The 16272-nt window shown below is 49.0% G+C and overlaps 1 protein-coding gene across 3 annotated transcripts in view; it reads right to left on the bottom strand.

Moving 5' to 3' along the window:
* Positions 1-494: 494 nt before the first annotated feature.
* The window catches only part of GLCE (glucuronic acid epimerase), a 105998-nt gene continuing 90220 nt past the window's right edge, over positions 495-16272 (bottom strand). For all 3 annotated transcript variants that reach the window (XM_090028949.1, XM_090028951.1, XM_090028952.1), the window contains 2 exons: positions 12135-12380; positions 495-5727 (listed from right to left, as the gene is read on the bottom strand). In XM_090028949.1, coding sequence (XP_089885075.1) covers positions 4703-5727; positions 12135-12380 — 1271 coding nt within the window. In that variant the 3' untranslated portion in view covers positions 495-4702. The remainder of the gene's footprint in view (positions 5728-12134; positions 12381-16272) is intronic.

Genomic DNA, 16272 nt, shown 5'->3' on the forward strand with positions numbered 1-16272 from the left:
GTGGGTAAGACAGAGCACTGGTTATCCGATTACCAGGTAAATGGGACTGGTAACCCTCTGTCTCTCAACCCTCTGGGTAGATCAGACTGCTGCACGTGGTCCCAGCCGGCTGTCCAGCTGCATCGTTAGTGTACAGGTCTAACGATTGCTTCGTATGCAGAATGAGCATGCCTTTGTACAAATCGCGTGGTCTCGTGCTTAATGCAGCTTCCAGGGGCCCGTCGGGGGAAAAGGCCGACATCCAGCAATGCAGCATCCGGGTTTCCTGGGAGGCTGGGGAGACAGGGAGGCATGAAGGGAAAGCCAGGATGACTGGCAGCCCCAAAGCAGCTACCTAGTAGCAGGTACGTTTAGCATTAGGGCCGTCGCTTCAAGGATACCATCTCCTCAGGATGACATTTAAAAGCCATTAGGCAGATTGCTCACCAAATGCTGGATTTGTGTCGACTTATCTGCAGTCAGGTGCCGACAGTCTCCCACGCGCACAGCTCAAGTGATGCATGAACCAGCCCGAATGCGCCTTAAGATAAAAACTTTTATTTTACAATTTTATAAAGCAGCTTTACATGAAGCACAAATGTTGATCCATTTACTTTGTATAGAAACATAATAGTACCTTTCCCTCTGCAAAAAATCATGTCTCGCGGTATAGAAAACTAACGTGTGCACATTGTGCTTAAACTGCAAAGTCTGTACAGCTTTACAAAGGACTACCCTTTAGAAGGGCATCCGGTAAACAATTTATTGCATATTTAACACATGGTGTATACCCCACATGTAAAACGTAGAAAACAATAATTAAAAAACCCAAAAGAATAAAGTACAATTACAAGGTGAATGAAAATAGCAGCTTTCAGTGAATGTCTTGCACAATGACCAAGAAAAACAGCACTGCCACACATCCAGAGTTGTGCTTGTGTGTCACTGGTTTGCATATACCCACGTGCACGGTGTTGGATGAAGTACACACACACACACACACACGCAGAAATCCTAACAAAAGGGTTATAACAGACCTTAGCCTCTAAGATCTTTGTCAGTTTTAAAGTGGAGGTACAAAAAGGGGTCGCTGTTATATGGTGAATTCAGACAGACAAACAATATTCGGCACTGGTGCCCGACAAGTCCCTCCCACGGCTCACCTCCTTTAAAAAAATTACAACAACAACGAAGAGGGATCACACTTGAACTCCTGTAGGTTCGAGATGCACTCACACCTGGTTGTTTAATTTACACTCACGCGCACACACAGGGGACAGCGATGGCAACAGCGTTAAGGGTAGAAGGATGCATCTCCTGTTTCTCTGCTGACGTTGCTAAATTATGCCTCCAAACAAGCCTATTTAGTCTGCTGCTGGGTGGGTTGGAAGGCAGGGTATGAAACATAGAAAGACCCATGTCACTAGGGTTTGGGTTTGGTTTTTTTGTGTCTGTCTTTTCCTAACACACTAGGAAATCGTGGCCACTTTGCTAAGGCACCAATACTCATCACAGAAGCAGTACTCAAATGTGCTCGTCCAACCCACCCAACTGAAACTGGCCGTGCTGTTGAGGAAATGCATATAGGAGGACGTCTGCCTCACTCCCATATAACATCAGTCATTGCAGAGGAAACAAGGATTAGGGGTTTTAGTTTTGATTGTTGGGTTTTTTTTGTTTTTGTTTTTTTTAATTTGAGGAGAAAAACTCATCTTTTAATACTTTGGTATTGATAAGCGATTTTAGGTTTCAAAACACTTCTGCTGCGGCACCCGCTAGGCGATACAACCGCATTCTGCATTTGCAAAGATCACAAGAACCACCACAGTTCCACGTCTTTGTGAGCAAATGGAAAAATTCAGTCAAGTCCAGCTGCGTCCTGTCCTCACGCCTGTCCTTGTCAGCAAACTAATGCCTGCTTTGTCTCTAAGAGCTGTTTGATTTTTTTTAACTCACAAATAACTGGTACAATAGGATTAATACCAATGTTTAAATAAATAAATGTACTTAGGGTTGGAAGGGACCTAAACACAGATCATCAGGTCTGACCCCCTGCCCCGGGCAGGAACGGGTGCCGGGATCATATCACCCCAGCCAAATATCTGTCCAGCCTCCTCTTGAAGACCCCCAAGGTAGGGGAGAGCACCACCTCCTTGGGAGCCTGTTCCAGATCCAGTTATTCCTAGTAATCCCTAGTGGTGCTCGGGGGAACAGGGACTCCCCCAGTGCCTGCTGGTCCCCCCCGACTAGCTTGTAACAGGCCACAGGATCCCCCCTCAGCCTTCTCTTGTGGAGGCTGAACAGGTTCAGGTCCTGCAGCCTCTCCTCGTAGGGCCTGCCCTGTTGTCCCCGATCATGTGAGTGGCCTCCCCTGGACCCCCTCCATGCTGTCCACATCCCTCCTGAATTGCGGCGCCCAGAACTGGACGCAGTCCTCCCGCTGCGGCCTGACCAGTGCCACACAGAGGGGGAGGGTCACCTCCCTGGACCTGCTTGAGATGCATCTGTGGATGCAGGACAAGGCGCAGTTGGCCTTACTGTCCACATCCTCACATTGGAAGCCCATGATCATCCTGGAGTCAACAATGGCTTCAAGATCCCTTTCTGCCACTGGGTTGTTGAGAAGGGTGTTCCCAGCCTATAGGTGTGTTGCTGGTTGTTCCTCCCCATGTGCAGCACCTTGCACTTGTCTGTGTTGACTTCCATCCTGTTCTCATCCGCCCACTTCCGTGACCTGTCTAGATCTAGCTGGATTCTGCCACTCCCCTCCAGCGTGCCCACCTCACCCCACAACTTGGGTGTCCTCAGTGAATTTGGACAGCGTGCATTGCACACCATCCAGATCACAGATGAAGATGTTGAACAGTGCAGGCCCAAGGACCGAGCCCTGGGGCACCCCACTGCCCACATCCCTCCGGGTCAAAAATGACCCATCCACCACCACTCTCTGGGTGTGAACATCTACCCAATTTGCAACCCATTTGACTGTGTAGGCATCAATGCTGCAGTCACCTCCTTTTTTTGAGACAATGTGGTGGGAAACTGTGTGAAAGGCCTTCTTAAAGCCCAGGAAGACTACATCCACCCCAACACCCTCGTCCATGGACTTTGTGACCTGGTCATAAAAAGAAACCAGGTTAGTCAGGCAGGACCTGCCCTCAGTGAACCCATGTTGGTTGCCCCTGAGCATTACCTTCCCTGCTGGGCCCTTGCAGATGTGCTCCTGGATAATTTTCTCAAAGGTTTGCTCATGTCAACATACACGTAATCATACTGGAAAATCCCTGGAGCTTTGGGGGCTGAGATTCATAATGTGCATATACCAAAATATTGGCAGGTATTAATACGGCCTACAACCAAATTCCAGCTAGTTTACCATATCAAATATTATTGGTCTAGCGACACAATCAATTGATTTTACTTCTTCGGGTTTTTCAGCAGGCAATCCACATGCTGAAAGACCATAAAGTCCAGCGAAAAGAGTTTATGAATACAAAAAGGAAAGTCGGTGTTAATTCTGAAGCCTGGATGGAGCGAACATCTGGGTTCGGATGCATTCAGTTATTGCACGGATACCCTCTCTCACTTGCCAGAACCACTAAGACGATTCAGACATAAAGAATAAGCTCAGGGCCGTAGGTGTTGTGAGTGTTTAAAGCATAGGCAAAGGTGGAAAGACAGACACAATCATTTCAACGTACTACGTTCTTGATCAGCTTTTTAAAAAAAGCATTTTAAAAACAAAATTGCCATAGGGGAAAAAAAAAATCACCAATAAGTCCGTTGAAATCAAGGCTCCTATGAGCTACTCAAAAATTAGCTCCTTAGCCCATATGTAGGATGCCAACAGAAATCTCCCCTGTGCGCACAGAAGCCTCTTCAATGCAATTGGAAATACAGTACACAAGAGATTTCAATGGCATGGCAGAAACGGCGACCAGCAAGCCTCAAACGTGATTGTAGCCTTGGCTTTATAAAAGAAAAAAAAAAGGGATGGTATGTTTGCAGAGTTTTGTGCAGTCAGCTAGTCCCACTTCGAGTTGTGCTTACATAACACAAGTTAGGAGCCCAAATGCTGGCTAGGTGCGTTTTCAAATCGACACACCCCTAAAGAAACCGTACGTTGAAAGTACCTCGATATATAGAATTGTAAAACAAAATTTGTGTATTTTTTCCCCCCCTTCAAGAAAAGAACCGGTATAAAAAACACTTTTAAAAAGATACACTGTCCACTACCCAGGCTACAAGTAAATACACAGTTACTGCATTACACCACGATTTGTTACTCTGTTGTCAACATATACACAGATTATTCCATTTTAAAGGAGGCCACATCCTAACTTTTCAGGCAAGTGCTGGACTTTTAAGGACTTTTATGGCTTCTGTAAATTATCTTTTTTCCCCCCCCCACTACAAAAAGGAATTTTTCTGCCCCCCGAAACTCAGGAGTACAAGTGGAGTTTGACACGGGGGAGCGATTTCATGGTGGGACACTATGGGCAGGTAAACGAGTTGAAGGAGATGCTAGCTTTGATCCAAATCCTCCCTACCAGATCGAAGCATTACCGTGCTGGAATGCAATCGTTTCACATCAGTTTTAAGGATCACTTCTTTGCAACAGCCCATCACTTAGTGTGCAGCCGTTTACAATGCACCCCTTGTTTCCCTTCGAGAAGTCCAGCGGTTCCCGCAGACAGCAGACGCATGGTTTTGGTTGTCAGCTCTAGTTGTGCTTTGCCCTGCCACCCTTCAGATAGCTCTTCCACCTCTTGACAAACTCTTTGAAAATTGGGGCCTCGTCAATTGTGCTCAGCAGCTGGAGCTGGTTGATGTGGGTGGTGTGGTAGTCCCATCGGGCCAGGTTGGGAGCCGTGCCGAGCATGAAATGGCGAAGGTCGTAGATCGTCCCTGAGCCAGTATCATAGAGCGGAAGCATGGCTTTGAGGGACTCCATGCCCCGGTCATACAGAAGTTTTGCCTCTTTTCCTAGTTTCTCCCCCGTGGTTTCTTTCAAGTCATACAGCCCAATTAACGAGTACATGAAACCGTTCAACACAAACGAGCTAGGTGAGGTCGGGTACTCTTCATACCAGTCGTGCTTCTTCATGAAGACGGCTTTCACACCGTGCTGCTCAGACAGGAGCTTGTAAGGTGCTGTGGCCCGTAAAGCTGAATTGAGGAATGTGTGGTCTTTCGTTAACAGGTAAGCCCTGACTAACGTGGAGATGGCCTGCCCTTGGGCCATGGCAGAGTACCAGCCTGGGTCTAACGACCGAAACCCTTCCCCGAGCTTCCGCATCACCATGATGGGCCAGCCCCCCCTTTCATCCTGGTTCCTCACTAGCCAATCGCTGGCGGCAAAAAAAGCCGCCATGTGCGCCGTGGTCGCTATCGTGATATTATCAATGAGGCCTTTTCCCTTTGCAATCAACCTGACCACCTTTTTCGGCATGATCTTTGTCTGCTTTACAGCTTTTGTGTTGGAGAGGCCCACTCCCTTCCGGAGGTCAGTGACCAGGTCTCTGGTGATGGTACTCCAACTAGTCCTAGGGCCGATGCCATAGTAAATGTCCCTGTCCTTAAAAGCGATCAGCTGCATGTTTGAGACGTAGTGCACTGTGAAGAGCTGGTTCTTCTCGGTCGTTTCCAGAACCACTGATACGCTTCCGTTTGTCAGGAATTTGAGATCAAAAGAAATAATGAAGTCCCTTGTGTTCCCAAGCTGCAGCGAGGCCCCTTCAGTATTTTCTGGAAGAAAGAGAAAAGCACCAGAAACAAAAGAAAATGTGTCAGGGATAAGATCTTCCTGTTAAATGTCGAATTCATCTGCACCCCAGAGGTCGTACTGTATAATGAGGTCACCCGATAAAATCCAAAATACTTCAAGGGCATTTGATCAATAAACCAAAATTCCCATTTCCATTTTTACATCAGTTCATCCTTGCCTATTACTAAATTAAACATAAAACGATCCAATTAATGAGTCAAGGGTGACTCCTGTAACACAAAGGGAAATTTCTCCTGCCTAGCCGATGCAACGCATCCTGCTGCATTCTCTCCAGGAGGTGCAGTGTCAAACCACTGGCCAAACTGCTTTATCAGCACCTTTGCTAGCTGACCAGTAGCTTGGCAGTAGTGCAGATGCCAGGATGGAGCTTCAGCCAAAGAGAAGATGGCATCAGAAACATGAAAGAATGGGAGAGGCTGTGATGAAAAAAAGAGGTACTAGTTATATCATAGAGATCCCGAAATGTGTTTGGTAGTATCAACACAGCCAGTGCAGACGGCAAAGTTAGCCACCCTTTTTAAAATAAATCCTATTCTGATCTTGGTTGGCATCCTAATAACATGATACAGACATCTTGTCCCAGGGGGTTATGACCAAAGACAGAAGGGCCGAATGCAAAAAGCAACTACCGCTATAGGAATTGGCCATGAGAATGCAGTTTGATGCACATAAATTCAGTGTTTCATTGTAGTCTGGAATTACTTGCTCTTAGACTCGCAGTCAGATGCATCATATCAACTACCTTGTGCCAGACATACTTAACCACCTACTTTTCTCTTCACTTCCCCAGACACAACCTTGTATCAGATCCCATTGTTATCAGCTTAATTGTTTAGTGATTCCCAGCATATCAGCTCTAACTCTGCAAACCCACTGAAGGCAATGGGCATTTGTGAAGGCAGAACTGAGGATCAAGCTTCATGACTAGCAGTGCACCAGAGACAACCTGGCTTGATATTCAGAAGCTCCTGAATTTGCAAGGAAATAACATCAGTTTCACACTGGAAGCAGAAACAGAAACGGAGAGAAACCATGCAGTCACAGCAAGGCTGCTTTTACGCTGGCTTTTTTTTTTTTTTTAAACAGACAACGGCAATTTTAGCAAAAGAGCTTGGTGAACCGAAAAAGAAACAGGTAGTTAGAAATCCATTGGGACCAAATCTGAAATCTATTAGCTGCATTTCTGCATCCTTGACAGCTCCAAGAGCAGGGAACTGATTGGTTTAGTGGGAAAATGAACACAAAATAAGATGACATCACATTTCAGTGTGTGCATGTGTGAGCATTAAACATCTAAGGGCAAAACTGCCGGTGCTTTCTGGTGTTTATATGTGCTAACAATTAAATAAGTTTTCAAAGCAACATGCCACCGTGAAGTCCAGTGTTTCTTCACAGGCTGGCTTCCAAGATGCAAAATCTTAATCCCCCCAAACCAAGATGATCAAAGGAATAATTGGTTTGTTAGACTGCATGCAGATCCTGTCATTCTGAAAGCACAGAGGGACGATAAACACTTAAAGGCAGTCGTTCTAAATTAATGGTTTTTCAAGGCATAAAATTCTCATGCGAGAGAGGCAATTGTTTCTTTGCTCGTGCTTCTTGATGTGCGAAATATCCCATAAATATTTCTAAGTGCAATAAATGAGTTACAAACCCTATTCCTGAAAGTCCATAGGGCTTTTCCCATTTCCCCGGCAAATCCATTTCACTTGGCATTAGGACTGTTTTCACATTTTGCCTTATAAGGCTTCATTCCACCTGTACCTATTTTGATTAATAAAGGCATTTTTTTAAATGCTCAGAGTCAAAACTGAGCTCCTCCAAGGTCACAGACTCAGCACCGAGAGAACACTAGCTGTGTTTTGCTATACTAAATGCACTCTACTGCAAGTGTGTAAGTGTAACCCCAGGTAACCCGCCTGTATTTTACCAGCTAGATTTATAGTTTCATACTTTCTAGGGTCAGAAAGGACCTGAGTAGATCATCTAGTCCGACCCTCCCGCCATGGTAGGAAAGAGTACTGGGGTCAAACGACCCCAGCAAGGTGTTCATCTAACCTCCTCTTAAAGCCCCCCAGGGTAGGAGCCTGCACCACTTCTCTTGGGAGCTGGTTCCAGGCCCTAGCCGCCCTGACCGTGAAGTCGCGCCTCCTGATATCTAACCTAAACCTACCCTCTGCCAGCTTGTGACCGTTATTCCTGGTCACTCCTGGCTGTGCTCAGGGGAACAGGGACTCCCCCAGTGCCTGCTGGTCCCCCTGACTAGTTTGTAACAGGCCACTAGATCCCCCTCAGCCATCTCTTGTGGAGGCTGAGCAGGTTCAGGTCCCGCAGCCTCTCCTCATAAGGCCTGCCCTGCTGTCCCCTGACCATGCGAGTGGCCTCCTCCGGACCCTCTCCATGGTGTCCATATCCCTCTTGAAGTGCGGTGCCCAGAGCTGGACGCAGTACTCCAGCTGCGGCCTGACCAGTGCCGCACAGAGGGGGAGGATGACCTCCCTGGACCTGCTCGAGATGCATCTGTGGATGCAGGACAAGGTGCGGTTGGCCTTCCTGACCGCGTCCCCACACTGCCGGCCCATGTTCATCTTGGAGTAAATGACGACTCCAAGATCCTTTTCTGCCTCTGTACTGACAAGAAGGGAGTCCCCAACCTGTAGGCATGGTGCCGGTTGTTCCTCCCGAGGTGCATCACTTTGCACTCATCGGTGTTGAATCCCATCCTGTTCTCATCTGCCCACCCTTGTAACCTGTCTAGGTCCGACTGTAGACTATTGCTCCCTTCTAGAGTGCCCACATCCCCCCACATCTTAGTGTCATCAGCAAATATGACCAGGTGCTTTTTACCCCCTCGTCCAAGTCACTGATGAAGATGTTGAACAGTGCGGGCCCAAGGACCGAGCCCTGGGGGACCCCACTGCCCACGTCCTTCCAGGCTGAGAAGGACCCATCCACCACCACCCTCTGGGTGCGGCCCTCCAGCCAGTTAGCGACACATCTGACTGTGTGGGTGTCTACACCACAGCCCCCCAGTTTCTTAATGAGCACGGGGTGAGAGACAGTGTCAAAAGCCTTCCGGAAGTCCAGGAAGACGATGTCCACTGCTACCCCTGCGTCTAAGGATTTGGTGACCTGATCATAGAAGGCCACCAGGTTGGTCTGACAGGACCTGTGTCTAATGAACCCGTGCTGGTTGCCCCTAAGCATGAAATCCCCTGCTGGCCCCTCGTGGATGTGCGCCAAGCATAATTTTCTCGAACAGCTTGCCTAGGGTCAAAGTAAGACTAACTGACCTATATAGTTTTCCAGGTCCTCCTCCTTCCCCTTTTTGAAGATGGGAACCACACTGGCCCTCTTCCAGTCCTCTGGCACCACACCAGAGCACCACGAGTGCTCATAAAGCTGCACCAGGGGTCCTGCAATGATCTCAGCCAATTCCTTTAGTACTCCTGGGCGGAGATCGTCTGGACCAGCTGACTTGAACACGTCCAGTCCCTCCAGAAGCTCCCTAACTAGTTCCTCGCTAACCCTTGGCCTAGATGTGCCTCCCCTGGGGCCTGAGGGGGGCCCATCAGGGGGGTGGCTGTTTCAGTCCCTGCTTAGGAAGATGGAGGCAAAGAAATCATTAAATATGTTGGCTTTACCGTTTGGTGTGACGACCAAGTTTCCTAACATGTCCTGCAGGGGCCCCACATTACCTGGAACCTTCTTTTTACCTGTATGTATTTGAAGAAGGACTTCTTATTGTCCTTAATCCGGGAAGCTAGTCCCAGTTCCACCTCTGCCTTGGCCTTCCTGACTGCCCCCTTACATCCCCGAGCAACTGCAGTATAGTCATCCCTGGTGATGTCCCTTCTTTTCCACTGGGTGTACGCCTCCCTTGTAGCTAGGAGACATTCCCGGATACTTTTGGTGAGCCATGGGGGCTTGTGTGCCCTCCTGCTCCCTTTGATCCTTGTTGGGATTACCTCTCTTTGGGCTACCACCTTCCCCACAACACCAAGCACCTCCTCACACCTCCAGTCTCTCATTCTCTTTGATCCTCACTGCCTGGCATTTGCATTTTCACAGACCTGCATTTTGGCTTCTATTCTACCCAGGAGACCTCACAAACACCAGACTCTCCCTGTGCCTGAAGAAGGGTGTTTGTGCCCAAAAGAACAACTTTTCCAACTATTTAGTTAGTCTAATAAAAGAGATCACATCTACCCAAAGAACCTTGTCTGCCTATGTCCTTAGCCCAACACGGCTACAACCCAACAGCTCTACTGTAAGTGACTACTGAAGTCACAGCTGATACTTAGAGAATGCGGTGAAGTTTGGGCTTTTGTGAAAGCACATTAGCTGACCATGCCAGCTCCCATTTCTACTCATTCTAGCCCCTTTTGCTTCCCATCACACAAACAGGAAGTGGGCAGACAGAAAATTAAGAACCAAATAACCCCCCCCCCCGCAAAGGTTGCCTATTTTTTGCACTGCATTAAGTGCTCATAAATCCATTACTAAAGGGCATCTAAAATAAGGGGATGCGAAGTGTGGCCTTCAAGGTCTGAAGATTACTCTGCCATCAATAAAGAATGAGGGGAGAATACATAAGAGATCCTATAACCTTTCCTCTCCTTCTATTTATCTACTACAAAGGCACAAGAGTGTTCTCAACGATCTTTTCCTCAGAGACCCAGGCCCAAGGTGCTGACTAAAATTACTTCATTGTCTTTTTAAGTAATGGACTCATTAATTCTAATGGGTATTGATTAAGGAGGAAAATACATTATGTCCTTATTAATGAGGCTGTCTTTAGACAAGGGGAATAGTTGCATAAAATAATGAATTTTATCCATGGCTTATTTTGTTAAGTATGAAATGGAGTACAACAAAACTCCAGAGGGAGCAGTAGTACCTCTGAAAACTAGCAGGAGTGGAGTGGGACCTATGGGCATATCTACACATGCATTAACGTGCTTTAGTTAGCTCACATTAAATCTAGTACCTCCATTGTGAGGTACTAGAAAATGCGCATTAGCCTGTCTTAATGCGCATTAGCTAAAGCGCACGCTTTTTAAGTGCCGTTTAATGCACATTAGCCTATTTTAATGAGCATTAAGTAAATAGCACAGTTTTAAAAGTGATGCTTTAATGCACATTATAATTAATGTGCATTAAAAAGCACATGTGTAGATGCACCCTATGGCTATAGGGAGAGACATATGTATTAGCTGGCCATGCTTCAGGGCAAAGCCTTAGCTACAGCTGGAAGTAAACAGCACAGGCCTCTGGTTGGGCTGTTTATAGTCAGCCATCCCTGAAACTACCAGAAAGGCTCTCCAAAGTCACTCCGGCTGCTCTCACCCCCAAAGGGCTGGCATGGGAGCTGGGGATCAGCTGGACAGAGGAAGCCTCACCAGCCTCTCTCCTGGGCACCTCCTTCGCTGTGACAACAGAGACCTGCTACAGCCTCTGGGATCCTGCTATGCAGAGATGATGATCCAAGTTACCCGTGACTGATTGTAGACTCAATGAAGACTGGATACAGGACACAGAGACAGTCACACCAGACCCCAGGAGTAGGGGCAAGATAAATCTCCATGAAAGTCCTCAGACCCAATTCCATCATCTTCCTGCACACAAGCTTTACTGAACCAGACAGCTGCTCCATTCTGTAACCTACAGATCCCATCTATTAAAGATCTCCCTCACCCTGAAACAACCAAAAGAGGTATGTACCAACCACTGTAACTCACTTGCAGACGAGCCCTGGCTACACAAAATTGACAGTGTTGTGCTGTGGCCACGAGAGCGTTCCACGGCTGAATACGGCGTTCTCTTGTTAGCTTGAAAGAGGCCAGGACTGAAAGGCTAACTATGGCAGAAAGACCTCGTATAGCAAGTGTCAGCCCAAATATCTACAGCCTCGCAAAAAGTTTCTGACTGTGGAGGTTGCTAAAGGAAGGGCCATGTAGGTAAGGCTGTACACAAGATTTCATGAGACCATGTTGGGATTAAAATGCTTAGAAAAAGGGCTCAGGCAAGTGTTGTTCTATACTCCTGAACCCATTAGGAAGTTTTCTGCCTCTGACGCATGGCAGCCCAAGGAGATGGCTCCTCCAATTGCTTGTGTAGCACCATCTCTTCCACAATACAGCTACGGCACATTTGCAAGTTAAAAGTCAGAAAAACTAAGCTGGAAGTTAGAAGGAAAGAAAAAATGAGGCGGCCGAGTGAAAGAAGTAGATGTTTCATGGATGGGAACCACCCCGCTGCAAAACAAGAATATACACATCTGTACTTGATCCTTGAAGTCAAGTCTTCACTGGGAATCTCCCTGCAAATAAACAAGTTTATCCACTATGACTCTACAGCAACCCACCTGGAGCGACAAACTGCTTCACGTTCGTGAACCGGGATTTATCAGACACCGTTGCAACAGAACAGCCTTTTGGGACAGTCCAGTCAGTAGGCCTGCTGCTTTTGTCCTTGTCTTCGGCTGTTTCGTACACCTCTATGTGAGGAGGTTTCTCTGTCAGGTTTTTACTGTAGTGACTCAAGCCATACTGTGCAATCTGGATTGGGTAGAAATAACCTTGAGGCCCCCACTGTGTAGATAACGGCACACCTATAGACATGGGGGGGAACCACAAATAATTTTGTAAGATCATATAAAATACAGTTTAAAACTCCCCAATCCCCACCTACCCATGTAAATACTGGCAAATAGTATTTATAACCTCCCATCATTAGTTCACAGGCCCACGCAAACAGCCCCTGTTCAAAGAGGTGACTTTCTCCTTATTATACCATGTGCAGGAACTAAAAAGCTGCTGTCAAAACAGACCAGATGCGAAAGGCAGAATGAAGTCATGTTGTACCACACAGGCAAGCAGCTGCTAGCTGAAACCCCACACTTGTCCATAGATATCTCATGCTTGCATGGATTTTTCTCTTCCACCTCGGAGACCATTAAATCCCAAAGCATGCCATGTTCTGCAGAATCCCCCCCCAGTATAAATCATTGGCAATTTAAAGATCTGTCCTTATTATTCCTAGAATCTGGCTCAAATTAATTGATGCAGAACCGACACTTTTACTCGACACCTACACACCTTCACTAATTACGACAGCTCTCCCAACTACAACCCTATTACAAGTAGTTATTGAAATAATGCCAATACAATCACATGGCAGCTCCGCTCTGCTATTAGCAGAACCTACAAGTGCTCCTTGCTCCAAGTTTCGTAGGTTTGGCTTCATGTATAGTTAAAGAACTGGCAACCTAGACTCTAGCCTAAGTCTCTCCTCTCAATCTGGCTGTCTCTAAGGTTTTTCTGAAGAAGCTGCCTTGTCCCAGAGCCCAGAAATGAAGGCTCCCTTTGTTTTATGCAACTGCCTCTGACTTGGTGCCCTTATTAATATCCATTCAGATGTACAACGATACCATCCCGTTCACAGCCCCAGCAACCAGTATCTCAGATATAACACTGCATCGCTGACAATGTGGGCACAAACACAGGGAAAAAGGCTATTATTTATATACAAAGAGGTGAGCATAAAAGCACATGCCTCTTTGAACCAATTAGTCTCCAAGGTGTGACCCTGCCTACCTTCTTCCTATTCAGCTAAAATAGCTTAATGAGCTATAAGAAGAACAGAAGTCCATGAACAGCACACGGCATTTAAGCTTTGGATAAAGGTTTCTTCAAATCAGGCTCCTTTTCAACTAAAACAATTCCCCAGACTTCCAATGGAAACTCAAAAGCTGAATCTCCCGTGGAAGGGAAAGCTAGGATTCCTGCCCCACAAACCTTTGAATGGGGACAAAGAGCAAAGCAAATTGAAAGTGAAAAATAAATACTGTGGCATTCGCATCATTTCCCCCTCTGGAAGCGGCAAGCTCAGAAGCCAGTGATGCCTGAAACCTGGTGTAATGAAAAGATTAGTTAAACTAAATTAAAGATGATACATTTTCATATATTTCTGTGCTCTCTGTTACTAATAATAAGTGTTCTTGATAGCGACTTGATGGACTACTACTGCTTGAAGAGTAAAAGCATCAAGGGAAATATTTAAGTACTGTGTATTATCTCAACTGCTGGAAGCTAACTTGCTTATTAATGCTAAGTGTTCCCCGTTAAGGGCGCGTGCATTGGGATCAGAAGACTCACAAAACGAAAGTCTGCTATAAAAGCCTTACTTGTAGCTGTTAATTTACGGAGATGACATGATTAAATTCTCCAGGTCATGGGACATGAGGCAACATATTAACCTTGTAGGAGAGAGACAAGGTAAAACATAGCAGCTCCTCTTCTCACGTCTAAGTGACAATAAAAACCTGCTTGGAACAAAATGATGCAGAATAACAATGCAAAGTCTTCTCCACTGGCTGGAACTAATTCTCCTATCAAATTTGTTTGCCAGACACCTGTAATTTGATTCCCCCACCCACATCGAGGCTCGGGCATCACCTCCCACAGCGACAGCTCTAAAGGGCGAGCTGCTAACACCAAATCTGTAGGTAAACAATGCTCGGCAATTTGGTTCAATTCAGTCCCCACCAGGTTGTGCCCAAAATACCCATCAGCAAAACATGTTGCACATCTGTCTGCAGCCTGTATGTTTTGCACACCAATGAGTTGTGTGTGTGGGTGGGCGGGAGGGGCTGCATCGTTTCGTAGAGTGCATCTTACTTGATTGAAATGTGTTAGAATAAAGTGCCGAGGGTGCCGCAAAGTGACCAGCAGCAGGTATCTCCAGGCACTCGCTCTATTCAACATGCAAAGCAGACAGTGTTTTAAAGCCCCAGAGTCACAATAAGGGAGGAATCATTTGAGGCTCCGGAGCGGTGAGAGACGCGTGGGTGAAAGCCCGCCGCGCCCCCGCTCCCCTGAAGTTCCCCAGAGACCCCCCCGCAGCCGCAGAGCCCCCAGCACAGCCGGAGGCAAGCGGGGCCCGTGGTGGGAGGGGGTGGCTGCGTGGAGCTGGGCCGGGTCAAGCTCCACCCGGGCCCCTACTTCGCCCAGCCCCGCAGGGAGCCACGCGACCGGAGCCGTGCGAACAGGCGCTCGTCTGCCGGCGCGCGTTAGTGCAGGACGGCCCGAGGCCCTGCCTGCGACCCCCCAGGGAGAGTCCCAGCCGCAGCCAGCCCACCAGCGGCATGACACGGATGGGCACGTGTCGCAGCCCGAGGGTCCCCTCGGGCTCTGCGCGCCCCCCCCCCCCCCCCCGACACCTCAGAGACGGCCGCCCAGAGCCCACAGTCCCCGGCTCCACGCGGACGGGGCCCCTGGCTCTCGGCCGCGGGGGCTGCCTGTCCCTTTTCCAGGCTCCGGGGCCCGGGAGCACGGCCACCCCCCCGTGCGGGGTCTGCTCCCTACTGGGGTCTCTGGGCGCCGGCTGGAGCAGCTCCAGGCCACAGTCCAGAGACTGCGCGCCATCGGGGACTGCGAGCAGGAGACAGACTCCTACTGCCAGGCCCTGCTCCCCCGGGAGCTGCAGGGCCGACCGCCGTCTCCCTCCAGGACAAGGGAGGACTCCGGGACCTCCCGCTCTGCCCAGTCAGGGCCACGGACCGAGGTGGTCAAGGGCCCCAGGCCCCTGCCCCGCCGGCGCTTACCAACAGGTTCGCACCTCTTGCAGGCCCGGCAGAGTCGCCGCCTCCCACAGGGCGCACAGGCCCGACCGCAGCTACCGCCCCGCTCTCCCCAAGACGAAATGTGAGTGGTTGTTGTGGGAGACCCCGTCCTGCGGGGCAATCTGTCACCCCCACCCCTTAGCCCGCGAAGTCTGCTGCCTCCCGGGGGCCCGCACCCGAGACATTGCGGAGAGGATCCCGCAGCTCCTCCGGGCCACAGACCACGACCCCATGCTCCTGATTCACGTGGGCACCAACGACACAGCTCGGAGCACCCCCGGCCAGGTCATGAGGCGCTACAGGGAGTTGGGAGCGGGGCTTAGGGGTCTGGGAGCTCAGGTGGTGTTTTCGTCGCTCCTCCCAGGCTCGGGCTATGGGCTGAGGAGGGAGAGGAGGATCCACGCGGTGAACCAAAGACTGCGGCGCTGGTGTCATCGGGAAGGCTTTGGCTTCCATGACCACAGCCCGCTCTTTGGCGAGAGAGGCAGCGAGCTGCTGGGAAGAGATGGCCTCCTCCTCTCTCCCCTGGGGAGGAGGCTCTTCTCAGCCAGGCTGGCTGACCTGCTCCACCGGGCTTTAAACTAAGCCCGCGGGGGGATGGGGGGACGACTGCCCCTGCTGGCCCGCTGAGCGACCCTTGCAAAGCCAGCGGACCAAGGCACTTAAGGGAGCCCACCCCTGCCCCAGCCCTGGCACAATCTGTGGGCAAGGCAAGAGCCCCCAAGGGCACACTTGCCTGCCTGTACACTAATGCCAGGAGCCTGGGCAACAAGCAGGACGAGCTCGTCCTCCTGCTCAGTGCAAATAATTATGATGTCATTGGGATAACGGAGACCTGGTGGGACTCCACCCATGACTGGACCACGGGGATAGATCGCTG

The sequence above is a fragment of the Crocodylus siamensis genome, chromosome 15 (assembly GCF_052110815.1).
Source record: "Crocodylus siamensis isolate JL-2025a chromosome 15, ASM5211081v1, whole genome shotgun sequence".
NCBI lineage: Eukaryota > Metazoa > Chordata > Crocodylia > Crocodylidae > Crocodylus > Crocodylus siamensis.